Here is an 18,924-nt window from a genome sequence, read left to right on the forward strand (position 1 = left end):
TCAATCGTATTTATTGAGCGCTTACTATGTGCACAGCACTGTACTAAGCGCTTGGGAAGTACAAATTGGCAACATCTAGAGACAGTCCCTACCCAACAGTGGGCTCACAGTCTAAAAGGGGGAGACAGAGAACAAAACCAAACATACTAACAAAATAAAATAAATAGGATAGATATGCACAAGTAAAATAAATAAATAAATAAATAAATAGAGTAATAAATATGTACAAACATATATACATATATACAGGTGCTGTGGGGAAGGGAAGGAGGTAAGATGGGGGGATGGAGAGGGGGACGAGGGGGAGAGGAAGGAAGGGGCTCAGTCTGGGAAGGCCTCCTGGAGGAGGTGAGCTCTCAGTAGGGCCTTGAAGGGAGGAAGAGAGCTAGCTTGGCGGATGGGCAGAGGGAGGGCATTCCAGGCCCGGGGGAGGATGTGGGCCGGGGGTCGATGGCAGGACAGGCGAGAACGAGGCACGGGGAGGACATTAGCGGCAGAGGAGCGGAGGGTGCGGGGTGGGCTGTAGAAGGAGAGAAGGGAGGTGAGGTAGGAGGGGGCGAGGTGATGGACAGCCTTGAAGCCCAGGGTGAGGAGTTTCTGCCTGATGCGCAGATTGATTGGTAGCCACTGGAGATTTTTGAGGAGGGGAAAAAAATACCATGAAAAAACTATGGCTTTGCATCTCAAAACTTATGAGCAGATAAAATGGTGAGCCCCATGTGGGACAGAGACTGTGTCTGTTTAAACTGTAAGCCCGATCTGGACCAGGGATTGTGTCCAATACGGTTATCTTGCATCAACCCAATTCATTCAATCGTATTTATTGAGCACTTACTTTGTGCAGAGCACTTTACTAAGCTCTTGGAAAGTACAATTCGGCAACAAATAGACACAATCCCTACCAAACAACAGGCTCAGGCTCAGTCAGCTGTATAGTTTATTTAGATTAATGACTGACTCCCCTTCTAGGCTGTAAACTTGTTGTGGACAGGGAATAGATCTGTTATATTGTACTTTCCCAAGTGCTTGGTACATTGCTCTACGAACAGTAAGCACTCAATAAATGTGATTGACTGACTGCTTGTAATATAGCAAGTGCTTCACAATTACCATAATAATAACAATAATATTATATTATTAATTCGTTCATTCTATTGTATTTATTGAGTGCTTACTGTGTGCAGAGGACTGTACTAAGTGCTTGGGGGCATACAATATAACAATAAACAGACACATTTCCTGCCCATAACAAGCTTACAGTCTAGAGAGGGACACAGACATTAATAGAAATAAATAAACTACAGATATGTACATAAGTGCTGTGGGGCTGGGAGCGGGGGATGTATAAAGGGAGCCAATCAGGGCAATGTAGAAAGGAGTTGGAGAACAGGAGAGGGGGGCTTAGTCAGGAAAGGCCTCTTGGAGGAGGTGTGCCTTCAATTAGGCTTTGAAAGGGGGGATAGTTTGTCAGAATTGAGAAGGGAGGGCGTTCTAGGCCCGAGGCAGATTGTGGGTGAGGGATTAGCAGCGAGATAGACAAGATGGAGGTACGGTGAGAAAGTTAGCATTAGAGAAGTGAAGCGTGCGGCCTGGGTTTTAGTAGCAGTGTAGCAAGGTGAGGTAGAAGGTGGGTGAGGTAGAAGGTGGGTGGAGTGATTGAGTGCTTTAAAGCCAATGGTGAGGAGTTTTTGTTTGATGTGGAGGTAGACGGGCAACCACTGGAGTTTTTTAAGGAGTGGGGTAACATGTCCCATATGATTATTTATAAAACATATTATGAATATAATTATAGTGAGCACTTAAATGCCAAATCCAACGGTTCCTACTCTATCCTAATCCTCCTCGACCTCTCAGCTGCCTTCGACACTGTGGACCACCCCCTTCTCCTCAACACGCTATCCCGACCTTGGCTTCACAGACTCCGTCTTCTCCTGGTTCTCCTCTTATCTCTCCAGCCGTTCATTCTCAGTCTCCTTTGCGGGCTCCTCCTCCCCCTCCCATCCCCTTACTGTAGGGATTCCTCAAGGGTCAGTTCTTGGTCCCTTTCTGTTCTCTATCTACACTCACTCCCTTGGTGAACTCATTCGCTCCTACAGCTTCAACTATCATCTCTACGCTGATGACACCCAAATCTACATCTCTGCCCCTGCTCTCTCTCCCTCCCTTCAGGCTCGTGTCTCCTCCTGCCTTCAGGACATCTCCATATGGATGTCTGCCTGCCATCTGAAACTCAATATGTCCAAGACTGAACTCCTTATCTTCCCTCCCAAACCTGCCCTTTCCCTGACTTTCCCATCACTTGTAGACAGCACTACCATCCTTCCCGTCTCACAGGCTCATTCATTCATTCATTCATTCATTCATTCATTCATTCATTCAATCGTATTTATTGAGTGCTTACTGTGTGCACAGCATTGTACTAAGCACTTTGGAAGTACAAGTTGGCAACATATAGAGACGGTCCCTACCCAACAGTGGGCTCACAGTCTAGAAGGGGGAGACAGACAACAAAACAAAACATATTAACAAAATAAAATAAATAGAATAGATATGTACAAGTAAAATAAATAGAGTAATAAATCTGTACAAACATATATACAGGTGCTGTGGGGAGGAGAAGGAGGTAGGGCAGGGGGGATGGGGAGGGGGAGATGGAGGGGGCTCAGTCTGGGAAGGCCTCCTGGAGGAGGTGAGCTCTCAGTAGGGCTTTGAAGGGAGGAAGAGAGCTAGCTTGGTGGATGTGCAGAGGGAGGGCATTCCAGGCCAGGGGGAGGACGTGGGCCAGGGGGTGACAGCAGGACAGGCAACAGGCAGGACAGGCTCGCAACCTTGGTGTCATTCTCAAGTCCGCTCTCTCATTCCCCCCTCACATCCAATCCATCACCAAAACCTGCCAGTCTCACCTCTGCAACATCGCCAAGATCCGCCCTTTCCTCTCCAACCAAACCGCTACCTTGCTGGTTCAGTCTCTCATCCTATCCCGACTGGATTACTGCATCAACCTCCTCTCTGATCTCCCATCCTCCTGTCTCTCCCCACTTCGGTCTATACTATACTTCTGCCTGGATCATCTTTGTGCAGAAACGCTCTGGGCATGTTACTCCCCTCCTCAAAAATCTCCAGTGGCTGCCAGTCAACCTACGCATCAAGCTAAAAATCCTCACTCTCAGCTTCAAAGCCCTCCATCACCGCACCTTCTCCTACCTCACCTCCCTTCTCTCCTCTACAACCCAGCCCGCACCCTCTGCTCCTCTGCCACTAACCTCCTCACTGTACCTCGTTATCGCCTGTCCTGCAGTCGACCCCTGGCCCACGTCCTCCCCCTGGCCTGGAATGCCCTCCCTCCACACATCCGCCAAGCTAGCTCTCTTCCTCCCTTCAAATCCCTACTGAGAGCTCACCTCCTCCAGGGGGCCTTCCCACACTGAGCCCCCTTTTTCCTCTCCTCCTCCCCATCCTTCCTGCCCTACCTCCTTCCCCTCCCCAAAGCACCTGTATATAAGTTTGTACAGCTTTATTACTCCATTTATTTTACTTTTACATATTTACGATTCTATTTATTTTGTTATTGATGTGCATATAGCTATAATTCTATTTATTCTGACAGTTTTGACACCTGTCTACATGTTTTGTTTTGTTGTCTGTCTCCCCCTTCTAGATTGTGAGCCCATTGTTGGGTAAGGACCGTCTCTACATGTTGCCAACTTGTACTTCCCAAGCGCTTAGTACAGTGCTCTGCACACAGTAAGTGCTCAATAAATACGATTGAATGAATGAATGAATGCCACTATTATTATTATAATCATTACCATTATTAGATATGTTCAACTAAATATGAAATACGTAGTACAGAATGCCAAAATCATGGGATGCCACTACAGCTAAAGACGAGCCAAGCAAAAGAAAAGAGAAGGAACAGTTTCAGAGCTATGTAGAGAATCAAGCAATACAGTAACCTTAAAGCCAAAGCCAAAGAGAGTTTCAACAGTTATCAAAGGTGATGGCTAAGACTTGAGGAAAGGAAAAATATTAGGTTGAACAGCAAAGGTCGCAATGGACCTTCGTGAGAGCAGCTTACATAGAATAATTAAAGTGAAATTCAAATTGTAATAAGGTGTTGAGGGAGCTGATGTGGAATAAATGGATAGAGGAGGTGGAGACAGTGCATTCAAGGACTGCAGGTGTAGAGAGGAAAATAAACAATAACTGGAGATGGAAGTGACCCAGTGGCATGCTTAAGGAAAGAGGAGAAGGAATCAGAGAAGTTGGCGATCCCAGGAAATCAGGAGTGTTAGAAGGACTTTGAAAGCCTATTTGAATTTTGGGAAGAGATGCAGCTTTGGGAAGCAGCATGGTCCAGTGGATAGGAAACCACAGTTCTAATCTCAGCTCTGCCACTTTTCTGCTGTTTGACCTTAGGCAAGTCATTTTACTTCTCTGTGCCTTAGTTCCCTCATCTGTATAAAATGGGAATTGAGCCCCATATGGGACAGGGACTGTGTCCAACCTGATTTTCTTGTATCTACCTCAGTGCTTAATGCAGTGCCTGGAATGTAGTAAGTACTTAACAAATACCATTATTACTATCATTATTATTATTATCATTATTATGAGGAGACTGAGTGGGAGGCAGGCAAATGCTAACAACGTTCTGCAGTGGCTAAAGCAATTTTGGAGCCTAAGAATACATATCTATATATACTCTGTTTCTTCTGACTAAATAATAGCAATAATAAATTTATAATATTTGTTAAGCACTTACTATGTGTTCAGAGCTGGTGTAGATACATACAATCGGGTTTGACACAAATCCTGTATTACATGGGACTCCAGTCTAAGTACGAAGGAGAACAGGTTTTTAAACCCCACTTTACAGTTGAGGAAACTGAGACACAGGGAAGTTAAGCAACTTGCCCATGGTCTCCCAGCAGGAAAGTGGCAGAGCCAGGATTCATTCATTCATTCATTTGCATTTATTGAGCGCTTGCTGTGTGCAGAGCACTGTACTATCTCAGCATGGCCTAGTGGATAGCGCATGGGCCTGGGAATCAGAAAGTCATGGGTTCTAATTCTAGCTCTGCTACTTGCCTGCTGTGTGACCTTGGACAAGTCATTTACCTTCTCTGTGCCTCAGTTCCCTCATCGTATAAAATGGGGATTAAGACTATGACCCTATGTGGGATCGGAACTGTGTCCAACCTGATTATCTTGTATCTGCCCCAGCACTTAGAACAGAACCAGGCTCATAGTAATCACTTAACAAATACCATTATTACTAGTCGTAGTACTGTAACAGCTGCATCAGCTTTTACAGAGAAGGGAACATTTCAAGGCTCTGTGGTTTCCCTTTTCACAGAAGAAAGCAGGAGTTAAAAACTTGGATGGAAAAAGTAGCGCGAAGGAGGAAATGCTATATAGAGTTTGACTTTACATCTCCTTTGTCCTTTTAGTGGTTGAAGTGGCAGCCAAGAGAACTGTGGGGAAATTTATCTACTTGGCTATTTCCACATCATTGCCTTGGTTCCCTGATATGAAAAGGCCACAATTATGGATCCTCAGGCCCAGGATAAATTTCCCTACTCAAAATGTAACTACCGGTCATGTCTCTTAATCCACACTCTTTGCTCACTGAGATTTTCCACCTTCCGATTCAGTTCAATTCTTCTGAATTTGAGATAAACTCTCTGGAAATGATCCTCAACATATCAATCAATGATCCGTATTTATTGAGGGCCTGCTGTTTGCCAACCAACCTATTATCCGCTGGGGAGTGTCCAATAAAAGAAGGCAGCCTAATAATAATAGTAATAATAATAATAATGGCATTTGTTAAGAACTTACTATGTGCCAGGCACTGTACTAAGTGCTGGATCTGTGCTCTCAAGAATTTGATATTCTAGCAAGTCCTGTACTCTTGCCCTAATACCTCCAATACAGTTGATCATTCATTCATTCAATCGTATTCATTGAGTGCTTACTGTGTGCAGAGCACTGTACTAAGCGCTTGGGAAGTACAAGTTGGTAACATATAGAGACGGTCCCTACCCAATAGCGGGCTCACAGTCTAAAAGGGGGAGACAGCCATTTCCACCATTTCCCAGTTCTTCCAATCAATCAATAACTCAGTAGCATTTATTGGGTGTCTATTATGTGCAATAAGAAAAGCTTGGGAAAGTGCAATAAAGGAAGAAGGTACAATCTATGCCTACAAGATTTTCATAATCTACCAGGGGAGTCAGATACGACATGATTATAGACGGGAGAAGGAATAAGTGCTTATAAAGTGCTACAGGAAGGACATAAGTACTGAGATGGTCCAGAAATGCTGAGATAATATTTGGGAGGATGGGACCTGGGGAGGAGAACCTGTAGTTAAGTGCTACTTGAGGAACTCCAAAAACTGAGCTGACATATAAATCTATTCCAAATTTAATTCTCACCAATTTATCAATAATATTTATTGAATGCCTCTGGAGACCATTATTCTAAATACCTGGGAGAATTTACTAGAACTGATGTACATTATCCCTGACTTCAAGGAGCTTTGTATTAGGAGCAGTTAAAAGTGGAAAAAGCACCAGACTGGAAGTCAGGAGACTTGGGTTCTAATACTCTAGATGGTAAACTTGTTGTGGCCAGGGAATGTCACTGTTTATTGTTGTATTGTACTTTCCCAAGCACCTAGTACAGTGTTCTGCACACAGTAAGTGCTCAATCAATATGATTGAATGAATGAATGAATGAATCCTGGCTCTGCCACTTTCCTGCTTGGAGACCATGGGCAAGTCGCTTAACTTCCCTGTGACTCAATTTCCTCAACTATAAAGTGGGGATTAAATACTGGTTCTCCTTTATACTTAGACTGGAGTCCCATGCAATACAGGATCTGTATTGAATCTGATTGTATGTATCAACTCCAGCTCTGAGCACATAGTAAGTGCTTAACAAAGATTGTAATTTTATTATTGCTATTATTAGGTAGGCAGAAGCAATAGAGTATATGTAGAAGCGCTTAGTACACTGCTCTGCACACAGTAAGCACTCAGTAAATACAATTGAATGAATATGTATTCTCCGACTCCAAAATTGCCCTAAAATTGTTACCATTTGCCTATCTCCCACTCATTCTGCTGATGATAATAATAATAATAATAATGACGGTATTTGTTAAGCTCTTACTATGTGCAAAGCACTGTTCTAAGTGCTGGGGAGGTTACAGGGTGATCAGGTTGCCCCACGGTGGGCTCACAGGTTTTAATCCCCATTTTTCAGATGAGGTTACTGAGGCACAGAGAAGTTAAGTGACTTGCCCAAAGTCACACAGCTGACAGTTGGTGGAGCCGGGATTTGAACCCATGACCTCTGACTCCAAAGCCTGTGCTCTTTCCCCTGAGCCACGCTGCTTTTGGATAATGATAATAATAGTAGTGATGGCATTTGTTAAGCACTTACTGCATGCCAGGCACTGTACTAAGCACTGAGGTAGATGCAAGATAACCAGGTTGGACACAGTTCCTGTCCCACATAGGGCTCACAGTCTTAGTCCCCATTTTATACAGATGAAGGAACTGAGGCACGAGAAGTTAAATGACTTGCCCAAGGTCATACAACAGGCAAGTGTCAGAGCCGGGATTAGAATACATGACTTTCTGACTTTCAGGCCATGTGCTATCTGTTAGGCCAGGCTGAGATAGACCATTCTTTTCTCCTATTTCCTACCACAAAACAGTACTACAATTATTGAATTTGAGACTGTAAACTCCTTGTGGGCAAGGAAGATGTCTACCAACTCTATATATGGTACTCTCCCAAGCATTTAGTACAGTGTTCTACACACAGTAATTGATCAATAAATATGATTGACTGAATGAGATTGTAGGTTCCTTGAAGGCAAGGATCGTGTCCACCACATCTAAGCACTCTCCCAAGCACTGCACTCAGAGAGTGCTCAATAAATGAGTTACTAACTAAACTTGCCTCAGTGCTTCTTTCAGGGAAGCTGTCATTCAAAGCCTATTAACTGAAATAACCCAATAGTTTGGAAAAAATCTCAGAGCAAAAGAAAATTGTTTTCTCTTCCTTCTACCTGAATAAAGAAGACCTTTATGAGGAAAAGGTAAACACCTACCTTTGTGGAATATAGAACATGTGCTGGGGAGGAGGTTTATAGAGGACTCCTTCATATACAGGCCACAGACCGCTTAAAATTCTGAAGAGAGAGCTTTTTCCACAACCATTGGGTCCGGTTATTAGAAGATGCATCCCCTCTCGGACCTAAATTAGCATCAAAATGACAAATACAGTATCTTGAAACATACGACGGTAAACTCTTAACCATCTCTTTCAATTACGTGTTTCAGAAATAGTTGTTACCACAATCTCAGGTTTCAAATATTCTAAGAAGCCAAGGAAATCATGACTTAGAATTGAAATCATTGAATTTTGCCAATAATTATTTGGAGTTGGAATCACTGAATTTTGCCTCTCCTTTTTTCTGGATAAAAGAAGTATTGATGAGCCTCAGAGGACATTCCAATGCACCCTGAGTGGTTCTACAAAATAAAAACTCAGGATTGCTTTGGCCATCAGCTACTACAGGAAGACAAAGTTGCCTGGTAAACATGAAGTCATATTAATTTGATACCTTAGGTAGAATCCACTGGTATAAATAAATCGAAGGATCAAGACAAACTTGGTTGTGTGCAAGGATCTAGACATTACAAAAAAAAACCAGAGGTAGTCACAGTATGGCTTACTCTGAACAGAAGCAGTTGAAATTTAGGCATATTTCCAGATTGAGAATGATAGGGGAAAATCATAAATACGAAAAAATCTGTGCAAATTTGTGAATCTATCAAAATCACTTCCATTCTTTTCTGTGTAGAACGTAAACCATTTCAGTTTCAGCAATATCCACAATTCGCAGCTTTTCCATTGCTACAGAACAACAAAGGATTGTTAATCAGATCATGGTTCTAGTTTTATTGACCCCCTTGACAAAGAAAGAAATATATCTGTTGTAATCATGGATATCTTTCTGAAATTAATTAGTCTTCCAATAAAGCAGAAACAGGATAACAACATTTTATCCAATCCAACCAATGACTGCCCAAAGGTTAACAGCATCTTGTGATACACTCATATTAAAGATTCATATCATCTAAAGCTATGGAAGGCTGAGACCCAATTATAGTGGTGTCCAAATTCTTTTTTTTTGCACTTCTAACTTTGAGATATCAATTTCAGACCACAAGCTCCCACTTAAAACGTATCCGCTTCTCCTTCAAACATATTATTTTCTCCCACCAAACCACCAATATTTCAACGCTCTCTATCTATCCCAAACTAAAATAATGATAACGCATTTGTTAAGCATTTACTATGCCTCAAGGACTATTCTAAGTACTGGGGTAGATACGAGCTAATCAGGACAGACACAGTCTCTGTCCCCCATAGGGCTTGCAGGCTAAACCATCTTATCCATCTTAGCCTGCAGAGCAGTCCCCTTTCCTAAGTACGTGGTCCATATTCTCAACACCACTGCCCTAACAATATTAATTCCCTTGCCCATTGTCCCTCCATCACTTTCTCCCTAGATCACTCTAGGAAAGAGCATGGGCCTGAGGGTCAGAAGACGTGGGTTCTATTCCAGGCTCTGACATTTACCTACTGTGTGACTTTGTGTAACTCACTTAACTTCTCTGTCATCAGTTCCTCATCTGCAAAATGGGAATTCAATACCTTTTCCCTCTCCTGCTTAGAATGTGGGTCCCATGGGGGACCTAATTACCTTGTAGCTACCTCAGCGCTTAGAATAGTGCTGGACATATAGTATGTGCTTAACAAATACCACAATCATTATTATTATTATTACTCCAATCTACCACACTTGGACAGCTAAGAAATCATAGAAGAAATCCCCAAGCCATTCTTGCTTCTGTTTTTTCTTGTTACAACTCCATCTTTTCAATAGCCAAATAAAGACTACTTCCCTCAGAGACTTATTTCACTCCTTCAATACTGGTTCTTTAGGTGCAAGTACTAGTAGTGAGAGCATTTATTGAAATCAAGCTGGGTGCAATACACTGAACTAAGCACTTGGACAGTGCAAAACGTTCCCTGTTCAAATTCTCATGGTGGAGACAGACAGTAGAGTGTGCTTAGAGTAATCAGAAGAATAACTGAATGTGTAATTGAATAAACACCTATATGTTAGTGCTGAGGATGAGTACAAATAAATATATAAACGTTCTACAGACGACTGATAGGTTTATATGACTTGGTATGCTAGGAATTAGTCAAGGAAGGTATGTTGGAGGAAGTGGGTTTCAATTTTGGCAACAGAGATTACAGAAGGCACCGGAGCCTCCAGGAGGGCGTTAAAAGTTTAGAAAAACTGATGAATAATTGTAGGATTTAAGGAGAAAGAAATAGAAGAGTTGTTGAGCTAAAGAGGAAGCTGAGTTATAGCAGGACAGAGTGAATTAGTGATGACAGAAGTTGGCTCAGTGTCTGCATTTCTGCCAGCTGTGTTCATCCGCACAAAAGCTAGAGTGCAGGAAGCTGAATGTAGTGGTGATCAAAGGCTGGAGTTTAGTCAGAAGGTTAGTCAGAAGGATCTGGGTTCTAATCCCAGCTCTGCCACATGTCTGCTGTGTGATTTAGGGCAAACCTCTTCACTTCTCCAAGAGAGAAGTGAAATGCAAAATGGGGTTTAAGACTGTGAGCCCTATGTGGGACAGGGACTATGTCCAGCCCAATGACTTACCCCAGGACTTAGAACAGTGCCTGGAACATATCAATCAATCAATCAATCAATCACATTTATTGAGCGCTTACTGTGTGCAGAGCACTGTACTAAGAGCTTGGGAAGTACAAGTTGGCAACATATAGAGACAGTCCCTACCCAACAGTGGGCTCATATAAGTGCCTAACAAACAATACTATTATTTTATAGTACTCTCCCAAATAGTACAGTGCTCTGCACTCACTATTGACTGATGGGTGAGATGATATAGAATATGAAAAGTGGGTCCAGAATTTGGAGGGAAAGGTAGGGGATGAGGTCCACATTTGCAGAGGAACAGTGCGAGTCAGTAGAAGTAGAAATGGTGAAGTGCTTTGAGATGACCACAGCTGGTTCACAGCCACACTGAAGATGCTGAGGTGACTTAAAAGCAGAAGAATTGAGAAGGGCAAGGAAACAGAAGGCTGGGTGGTGTGAAAGATCATCATTATTGAAGTTAGTTATATTGCTGGTGGCTTGTGTAGTGGTCATTCATTCATTCAATCGTATTTATTGAGCGCTTACTGTGTGCAGAGCACTGTATTTAGCACTTGGGAAGTACAAGTCGGCAACGTATAGAGATGGTCCCTACCCAACAATGGGCTCACAGTCTAGAAGGGGGAGACAGACAACTTAGGACCATCAAAAGGAATGTGTCTGTTGATTGTTGCATTCTCCCAAGCACTTAATACAGTGCTCTGCACACTGTAAGCACTCAGTAAATATTATTGAATGAATGAATGACTGCTCATACAGCTTAATACCATATTTTTTTTTCTGGAAGAACCTAACTGAGCAGCACGGTTCAGTAGAAACAGCACGGGCTTTGGAATCAGAAGTCATGGGTTCAAATCCCGGCTCCGCCACTTGTCAGCTGTGTGACTTTGGACAAGTCACTTAACTTCTCTGTGCCTCAATTCCCTCATGTGTAAAATGGGGATTAAGACTGTGAGCCCCCTGTGGCACAACCCGATCACCTTGTAATCTCCCCAGCGCTTAGAACAGTGTTTTGCACATAGTAAGTGCTTAACAAATACCATTACTATCATTATTATTATTATTAACTACAATGTTTAGTCTTTAGCCGCAAGAATCCAGAACAAAGTATGGACATAAAATAGGACTTCAGGGTAAGGCTCTGGGGAGGGATAGGATTTGCTCTTGATTCATTTTTGCAGTAGTGCTTTTGCAGTGCAACTCATACCAAATGTTGTGGGACTGAGAGTGGGGTGACAAGACCCCTCTTAGACTGTAAACTCATTGCAGGCAGGCAATGTGTCATCCATCTCTGTTACATTGTTCTAAGGCACTCTCGCAAGCACTAAGATTGACTGATTGACTGACTGATTGACATTGTCAAGTGCTTAAATGGTACAGATCCAAGTGCACAAATGACACAGAAAGGAGAAGGAGTAGGGGAAATGAGACTTATCTGGTCCTGAAGGAGATGTGATTTCTTTTAGACTGTGAGCCCACTGTTGGGTAGGGACTGTCTCCATATGTTGCCAATTTGTACTTCCCAAGCGCTTAGTACAGTGCTCTGCACATAGTAAGCGCTCAGTAAATACGATTGATGATGAATAGAGAAGCAGCATGGCTCAGTGAAAAGAGCATTGGCTTGCGAGTCAGAGGTTATGGGTTCTAATCCCGGCTATGCCACGTGTCTGCTGAGTGACCTTGGGGAAGTCACTTAACTTCTCTGAGCCTCAGTTACCTCATCTGTAAAATGGGGATGAAGGCTGTGAGCCCCACATAGGACAACCTGATCACCTTGTATCCCCCCAGTGCTTAGAACAGTGCTTCACACTGCCATTGTCATTATTATTATTATTATTGATAAGGCTTTGAAGGTGGGGAGTGCAGCGATCTGTCGTATATGAAGATGGAGGTAGTTCCCTGCCAGAAGGAGGAGATGGGCAATGGATTTATGGTGAAACAGATGAGACAGTAATACAGTGGATAGGTCTGAGTTAGAGGAGTGAAGCGTGTAGGTTGTATTGAAGTAGGAGACCCATGAATAAGGTAGGAAAGGGAGAGCTGACAGAAACTGATGGGTATGGAGTTTCTGCTTGATTTCAAAGTGGATGGCAACGGCTAGACATTTTTGAGGGCTGTGAAGGGGTAGATTGGATGAGCAGAGGAAGCGAACCGTGGCGGTGGTCCAGGGGGTGGATTGATGGTCTGGGTTCGGCGGTAGGGTAGAGGAGTGAGGGAATTTTGTACAGATTTATTACTCTATTTATTTTACTTGTACAAATTTACTATTCCATTTATTTTGTTAATGATGTGCATCTAGCTTTATTTTTATTTATTCTAGTGACTTGACACCTGTCCACATGTTCGGTTTTGTTGTCCATCTCCCCTTTCTGGACTGTGAGCCCGTTGTTGGGTAGGGACCATCTCTATATGTTGCCAAACTGAACTTCCCAAGCGCTTAGTACAGTTCTCTGTACACAGTTAGCGCTCAATAAATACAATTGAATAATGAATGAAATTAAGTTCAGTGGAGGGGCTGGTATTACGGGTGTGGGAGGTAGGTTGGATGAGGAGATCAAATGAGGCGTGATCATCATCATCATCATCAGTCGTATTTATTGAGCGCTTACTATGTGCAGAGCACTGTACTAAGCACTTGGGAAGTACAAATTGGCAAGATATAGAGACAGTCCCTACCCAACAGTGGTCTCACAGTCTAAAAGGGGGAGACAGAGAACAAAACCAAACATACTAACAAAATAAAATAAATAGAATAGACTTTAGAAAATGGGAGGGGCCAAAACTCTGGCGGTTTCGACAGGTCAAACAGGACAGATGCGTCGGGAGGGGATGTGGGGGAAAGTATCAGGTCAGGAGATTGTGGTCAGAGAATGGAATTTCAGTGTTGCTGAGGTTAGGGATTGTACAGTGAGTAGAGATGAGGAGATAGAGCGGGTGTCCAAGTTGCTGAGTGGATGAGGTGGAGTGGAGCGGAAGGTCGGCAGAGTTGATGACTGAGAGGAAGAAGGCAGCGAAAAGGTCATGGGAACACTCACACGGATGTTGAAATTCCCTTTGATCGATGCAGGGATGGAGAAACAGAGATTGGGGGAGTGATAGTGAAGTGTTCTGTAGCAGCTTAAGGAAACCAGGGTAAACAGTAGTTTGGAAACTAAATTATATACTTTCCACATTATGACTTCATCACCTCTTCACAACCATCACTGAGATATTAGAGTCAATGTTCGGTTTAAAATTTATGTGAAAGATTTACATATTCAAATATTTCTCGAAAGTATTTTGCAGTACTTCATTTGTACCTAATGCCTTCTGCCTGATTATAAAATGAATGTGAAATACAAACCCTATTTATCTTCTGAGCAATTAGGATATATATAACATTGTTCCCTTAAAGTCATATTTTTGAGGAACCTAATTACAATATCGAGTGATGAGTACTTCTAGTATCTTTTTTATGACAAATCATTTTCAGAAAAAAATATCATGTACGTTTTTAGTTATTACTTTCTGAAAAAAATAATTTGGCTTATAGGAGCAAGTGAAGCTCATAAAAGCCAATACAGAATTCAGTTTCAGCCACAATGGCCCCCAAAACAGACTGTCTCTTGTTATGTTGTTGTGATTAATATCCATTGCTTCTAGCACTGCTTTCTTTTTGGCCTTCTTGTTTTTTTCCATGCTAACCATATCCACTCCCTTCTTGACGGCAATGCAACCATGCACGTCTGTCCTCAAAAACTGCCAGTTTTAATAATAATGGTATTTGTTGAGCACTTACTATGTTCCAAGCACTGTTCTAAATGCTGGGGTAGACAACAGGTAATCAGGTTGTCCCACATGGGGCTTACAGTCTTAATCCCCATTTTCCAGATGAGGTAACTGAGGTACAGAGAAGTTAAGCAACTTGCCCAAAGTCACACAGCTGGCAAGTGGGGGAACCGGGATTAAAACCCACGACCTCTGAATCCCAAGGGCTCTTGACACTAAGCCACGCTGCTTCTCAATTCTCAGTTTTCAACTGGGATGCAGCACTGTCTGAAGTTCAGTTTCACCGTGTCCTTAAAACCTTATACTCTCAGTTGACAACCTTTTTCTGATTTTCATACTGACAATATAGCAGTGGAAATCAAGTTGCCCTTTCTCTCTCTCTCTCTCTTAATAATAATAATAATAATAATAATGATGATGGCATTTATTAAGCGCTTACTCTGTGCACAGCACTGTTCTAAGTGCTGGGTAGGTTACAAGGTGATCAGGTTGTCCCACGGGGGGCTCACAGTCTTAATCCCCATTTGACAGATGAGGTACGGAGGCATAGAGAAGTGAAGTGACTTGCCCAAAGTCACACAGCTGACAATTGGCAGAGCTGGGATTTGAACCCATGACCTCTGACTCCAAAGCCCGAGCTCTTTCCACTAAGCCAGGCTGCTTCTCAGTTATTCTTCAAGAGTAACTGTCCAAAACTGCTTCTATAATTGACTCACTATGCCTGCCCTTCTTGATTTGCTTTCCTTTCCATATTATCCTCCAAGTACTTAACATAAGGAATATGAATTCTGTGTTGTTTTGTTGCAATGTGTGGGCAACAATCAGAAGATTCGGGCAAATCATCTTACCTTGAAGTTGAGCCTGGAAGCCACCACTTCTCCAGTTGGGGTAATAATAGGAACGTTTTCACAAATAATTCCATGATCCACATCAATAACCTTTCCTACAAGGTAAGGAAAGGTTTCAGTTAGTACAATATTCACCAAGGTTTGCTACTTTTTAAACATGCAATTAATAATTAAGTAAACAGTCATTTCTCCTCCAGAGCTTTCAGTATATTTTTCTAACATCTGGCAACGAAAATATATAATTCAACTTCTAAAATCACAGTTTAATGAGGAAGATACAAAGTGATATACTTTTTTTATAATGTTTAATTACCACTAAAACTAAGCATATTGGCTTATTACCAGTGGCAAAACCTAGTTCAAAATAAGGTAATGATTTTTTGTAATTTAAATACAAAAATATTAAAAATGAATTTAACAGTGAATGGTGTGATCTCAAAAATTATAGGTGAATAGATAAGACATAGGGCAGACAAGCACAATCCAATAGGCACAAATGCAGTAACTAAACTCAGAGCCTGAGAATGTAATGAAATACAGCTCAGCCCATGCTGACGAATATACACCTGGGATGGTTTATTATCATCACAGGACTAGTAACTCACAGAATAGCACATTGGAGCCCCAAGTGCTGCTTGTTTATATATATGAATATTTTTATGACGTATACAATTCTCTAGACTGTAAGCTTGCTATCAGCCGAGAATGTGTCTGCTAATTCTGTTGTATTTTACTCTCCCAAGCGCTCTCTCTGCACATAGTTAGTGCTCGATAAATATGATTGATTGATGTCTTAAATTATGCACAAATGGAGACGTATAAGTATGGAATTTTCTAATTTTGATGGTTTGGAGATAAGTGAATATCAACCACCGGACAACTATCTACTGATTATTACCTAATTATTTTTTTGTGCAATATCTTGCACACATACTAAAATTAAAATGAAGAGATAATAATTGAAGTATTTACTAAGCACTTACCATGTGCCAAGCACTGTACCAAGCACTGAGGTAGATATAAAGTAATCAGGTCCCACATGGGGCTTACAGTCTGAGTTGTAGGGAGCACGGGTATTTAATCCCCATGTTGCAGATGAGGGCACTGAGGCACAGAGAGGTTAAGTGGCTTGCCCAAGGTCACACAGCAGGTACGTGGCAGAGGCCGGATTAGAAGCAGGTTATGACTCCCAGGCTGGTGCTCCAGTGCTTAGAACAGTGCTTGGCACTTAGTAAGTGCTTAACAAATACCAATACCATCTTTCCAATAGGCCACACTGCTTCTTGATATTATGTAAATAGCTCTAATACTAATGATAATAATGGCATTTATTGAGTGCTTACTATATACAAAGCACTGTTCTAAGCACTGGGGATGTTACAATGTGATCAGGTTGTCCCACGTGGGGCTCACAGTCTTAATCCGCATTCTACAGATGAGGTAACTGAGGCACAGAGAAGTGAAGTGACTTGCCCAAAGTCACACATCTGACAAATGGTATATATATGTATATCCTGTATATATGTATATATGTTTGTACATATTTATTACCCTATTTATTTATTTATTTATTTTATTTGTACATATCTATTCTATTTTATTTTGTTAGTATGTTTGGTTTTGTTCTCTGTCTCCCCCTTTTAGACTGTGAGCCCACTGTTGGGTAGGGACTGTCTCTATATGTTGCCAATTTGTACTTCCCAAGTGCTTAGTACAGTGCTCTGCACATAGTAAGCACTCAATAAATACGATTGATGATGATGATGATGATGATGAAATGGTGGAGCTGGGATTTGAACCCATGACCTCTGACTCCAAAGCCCATGCTCTTTCCATGGAGCCATGCTGCTTCTCTGACACACAGAATATTTAAATAGCAAATGACTCATTCTGCTACATGTACCGCCGCCACAGAAATGACATGTGTTCGACCTCTGGGTTTGGCTTTTAAACTCTAATAACACTACTATTCTCTGGAGACATCAGACATTCTGCTAATAACTCTAAACAACTAAATAACTAATAGAGAAATAACTAAATAACTCTAATAGAGAAGCAGCGTGGCTCAGTGGAAAGAGCACGAGCTTTGGAGTCAGAGGTCATGGGTTCAAATCCGCCACTTGTCAGATGTGTGACTTTGGGCAAGTCACTTCACTTCTCTGGGCCTCAGTTACCTCATCTGTAAAATGGGGATTAAGACTGTGAGCCCACCATGGGACAACCTGATCACCTTGTAACCTCCCTAGCGCTTAGAACGGTGCTTTGCACATAGTAAGTGCTTAATAAATGCCATTATTATTATTATTATTATTATAATGAACAGAATCAGCAATCACAACAGCTGATTAAATACAACTGACTGATCAACAACTAATAGCCAAATGGAAAAGGGATATTTATTGTAATATGCTTTAATAGTACCAGAGTCATAACTTTTTTTCATTCATATTCGTATTTATTGAGTGCTTATTGTGTGCAAAGCAATGTTCTAAGCTCTTGGGAGAGTACAATGTAATAACAAACATACATTCCCTGCCCAAAATGAGCTCTCAGTCTACAGAGGGAGGTAGACATTAATCTAAATAAATAAATAAATTAGAGATATATACATATGTGCTGTGGGGATGGGAGACAGGTTGAATGAAGGAGCGAGGCAGGGCGACGCAAAAGGGAGTGGGAGAAGAGGAGAGGAGCGCTTAGTCAGGTAAGGATTCTCGGTGGAGTTGTGCCTTCAATAAGGCTTTGCGGTGGGGTAGAACAATTATCTTTCTGATAGTATCTACAAATGAACAGATCCTGTGAACAGAATCATAAGATACTTTAATCATAAGATACCCTTGATTTCTAAGGTGTCCGTGAAGAGTGGTTCAGTTTTATCTTCGTTCTTGCTATGGTTTTCAGGCTCTTGAACAGTAGCAGATCTCTTATAAATATCCCTTTGCACTTCATCGAAGACCGAAAACATATTGTACACTCGAGCAGTATAGCCAGCTAATTCAGTGATCTAAGAAAAAAAAAGATTGTATTAATGTTGACATTTTCAGAGAAGATTAAATAAACTGCAAGAAAATGACTTTCCCATTCAAAGACACCCCTTAAAGTTTATATTCAAGAAACAATCGTTTTTATGATATTTTTTAAGTGCTTACTATGTGTCAAACACCATTCTAAGCCCTTGGGTTTATTTCTATTTACTGGGATGACTTGACACCTCTCCACATGTTTTCTTTTATTGTCTGTCTCCCCCTTCTATACTGTGAGCCCATTGTTGGGTAGGGACTGTCTCTATACGTTGCCAACATACTTCCCAAGCGCTTAGTACAGTGCTCTGCACACAGTAAGTGCCCAAAAAATACGATTGAATGAATGAATGAATGAATAAAGGTGAATAAAGCCTGTGTCCCATTGGGCTCACAGTAAAGTAAGAGGGAAAAAAGGCACTGAATCCACATTTGCAGTTGAGGAAACTGAGGCATAAAGAAGCTAAATTATTTGTCCAAGGTCACACAGCAGGCAAGTGGTGGA

General features: G+C 41.8%; 1 protein-coding gene across 1 annotated transcript in view; it reads right to left on the minus strand.

The window, feature by feature from the left end:
• The window catches only part of ABCD2 (ATP binding cassette subfamily D member 2), a 117,244-nt gene that overhangs the window by 58,346 nt on the left and 39,974 nt on the right, over window positions 1-18,924 (minus strand). Inside the window, exons 4-6 of the mRNA XM_038770456.1 lie at window positions 18,235-18,403; window positions 15,400-15,494; window positions 8,129-8,274 (exon numbers count right to left, since the gene is read on the minus strand). Coding sequence (XP_038626384.1) covers window positions 8,129-8,274; window positions 15,400-15,494; window positions 18,235-18,403 — 410 coding nt within the window. The remainder of the gene's footprint in view (window positions 1-8,128; window positions 8,275-15,399; window positions 15,495-18,234; window positions 18,404-18,924) is intronic.

Source organism: Tachyglossus aculeatus, chromosome 2 (genome assembly GCF_015852505.1).
Source record: "Tachyglossus aculeatus isolate mTacAcu1 chromosome 2, mTacAcu1.pri, whole genome shotgun sequence".
Classification (NCBI taxonomy): domain Eukaryota; kingdom Metazoa; phylum Chordata; class Mammalia; order Monotremata; family Tachyglossidae; genus Tachyglossus; species Tachyglossus aculeatus.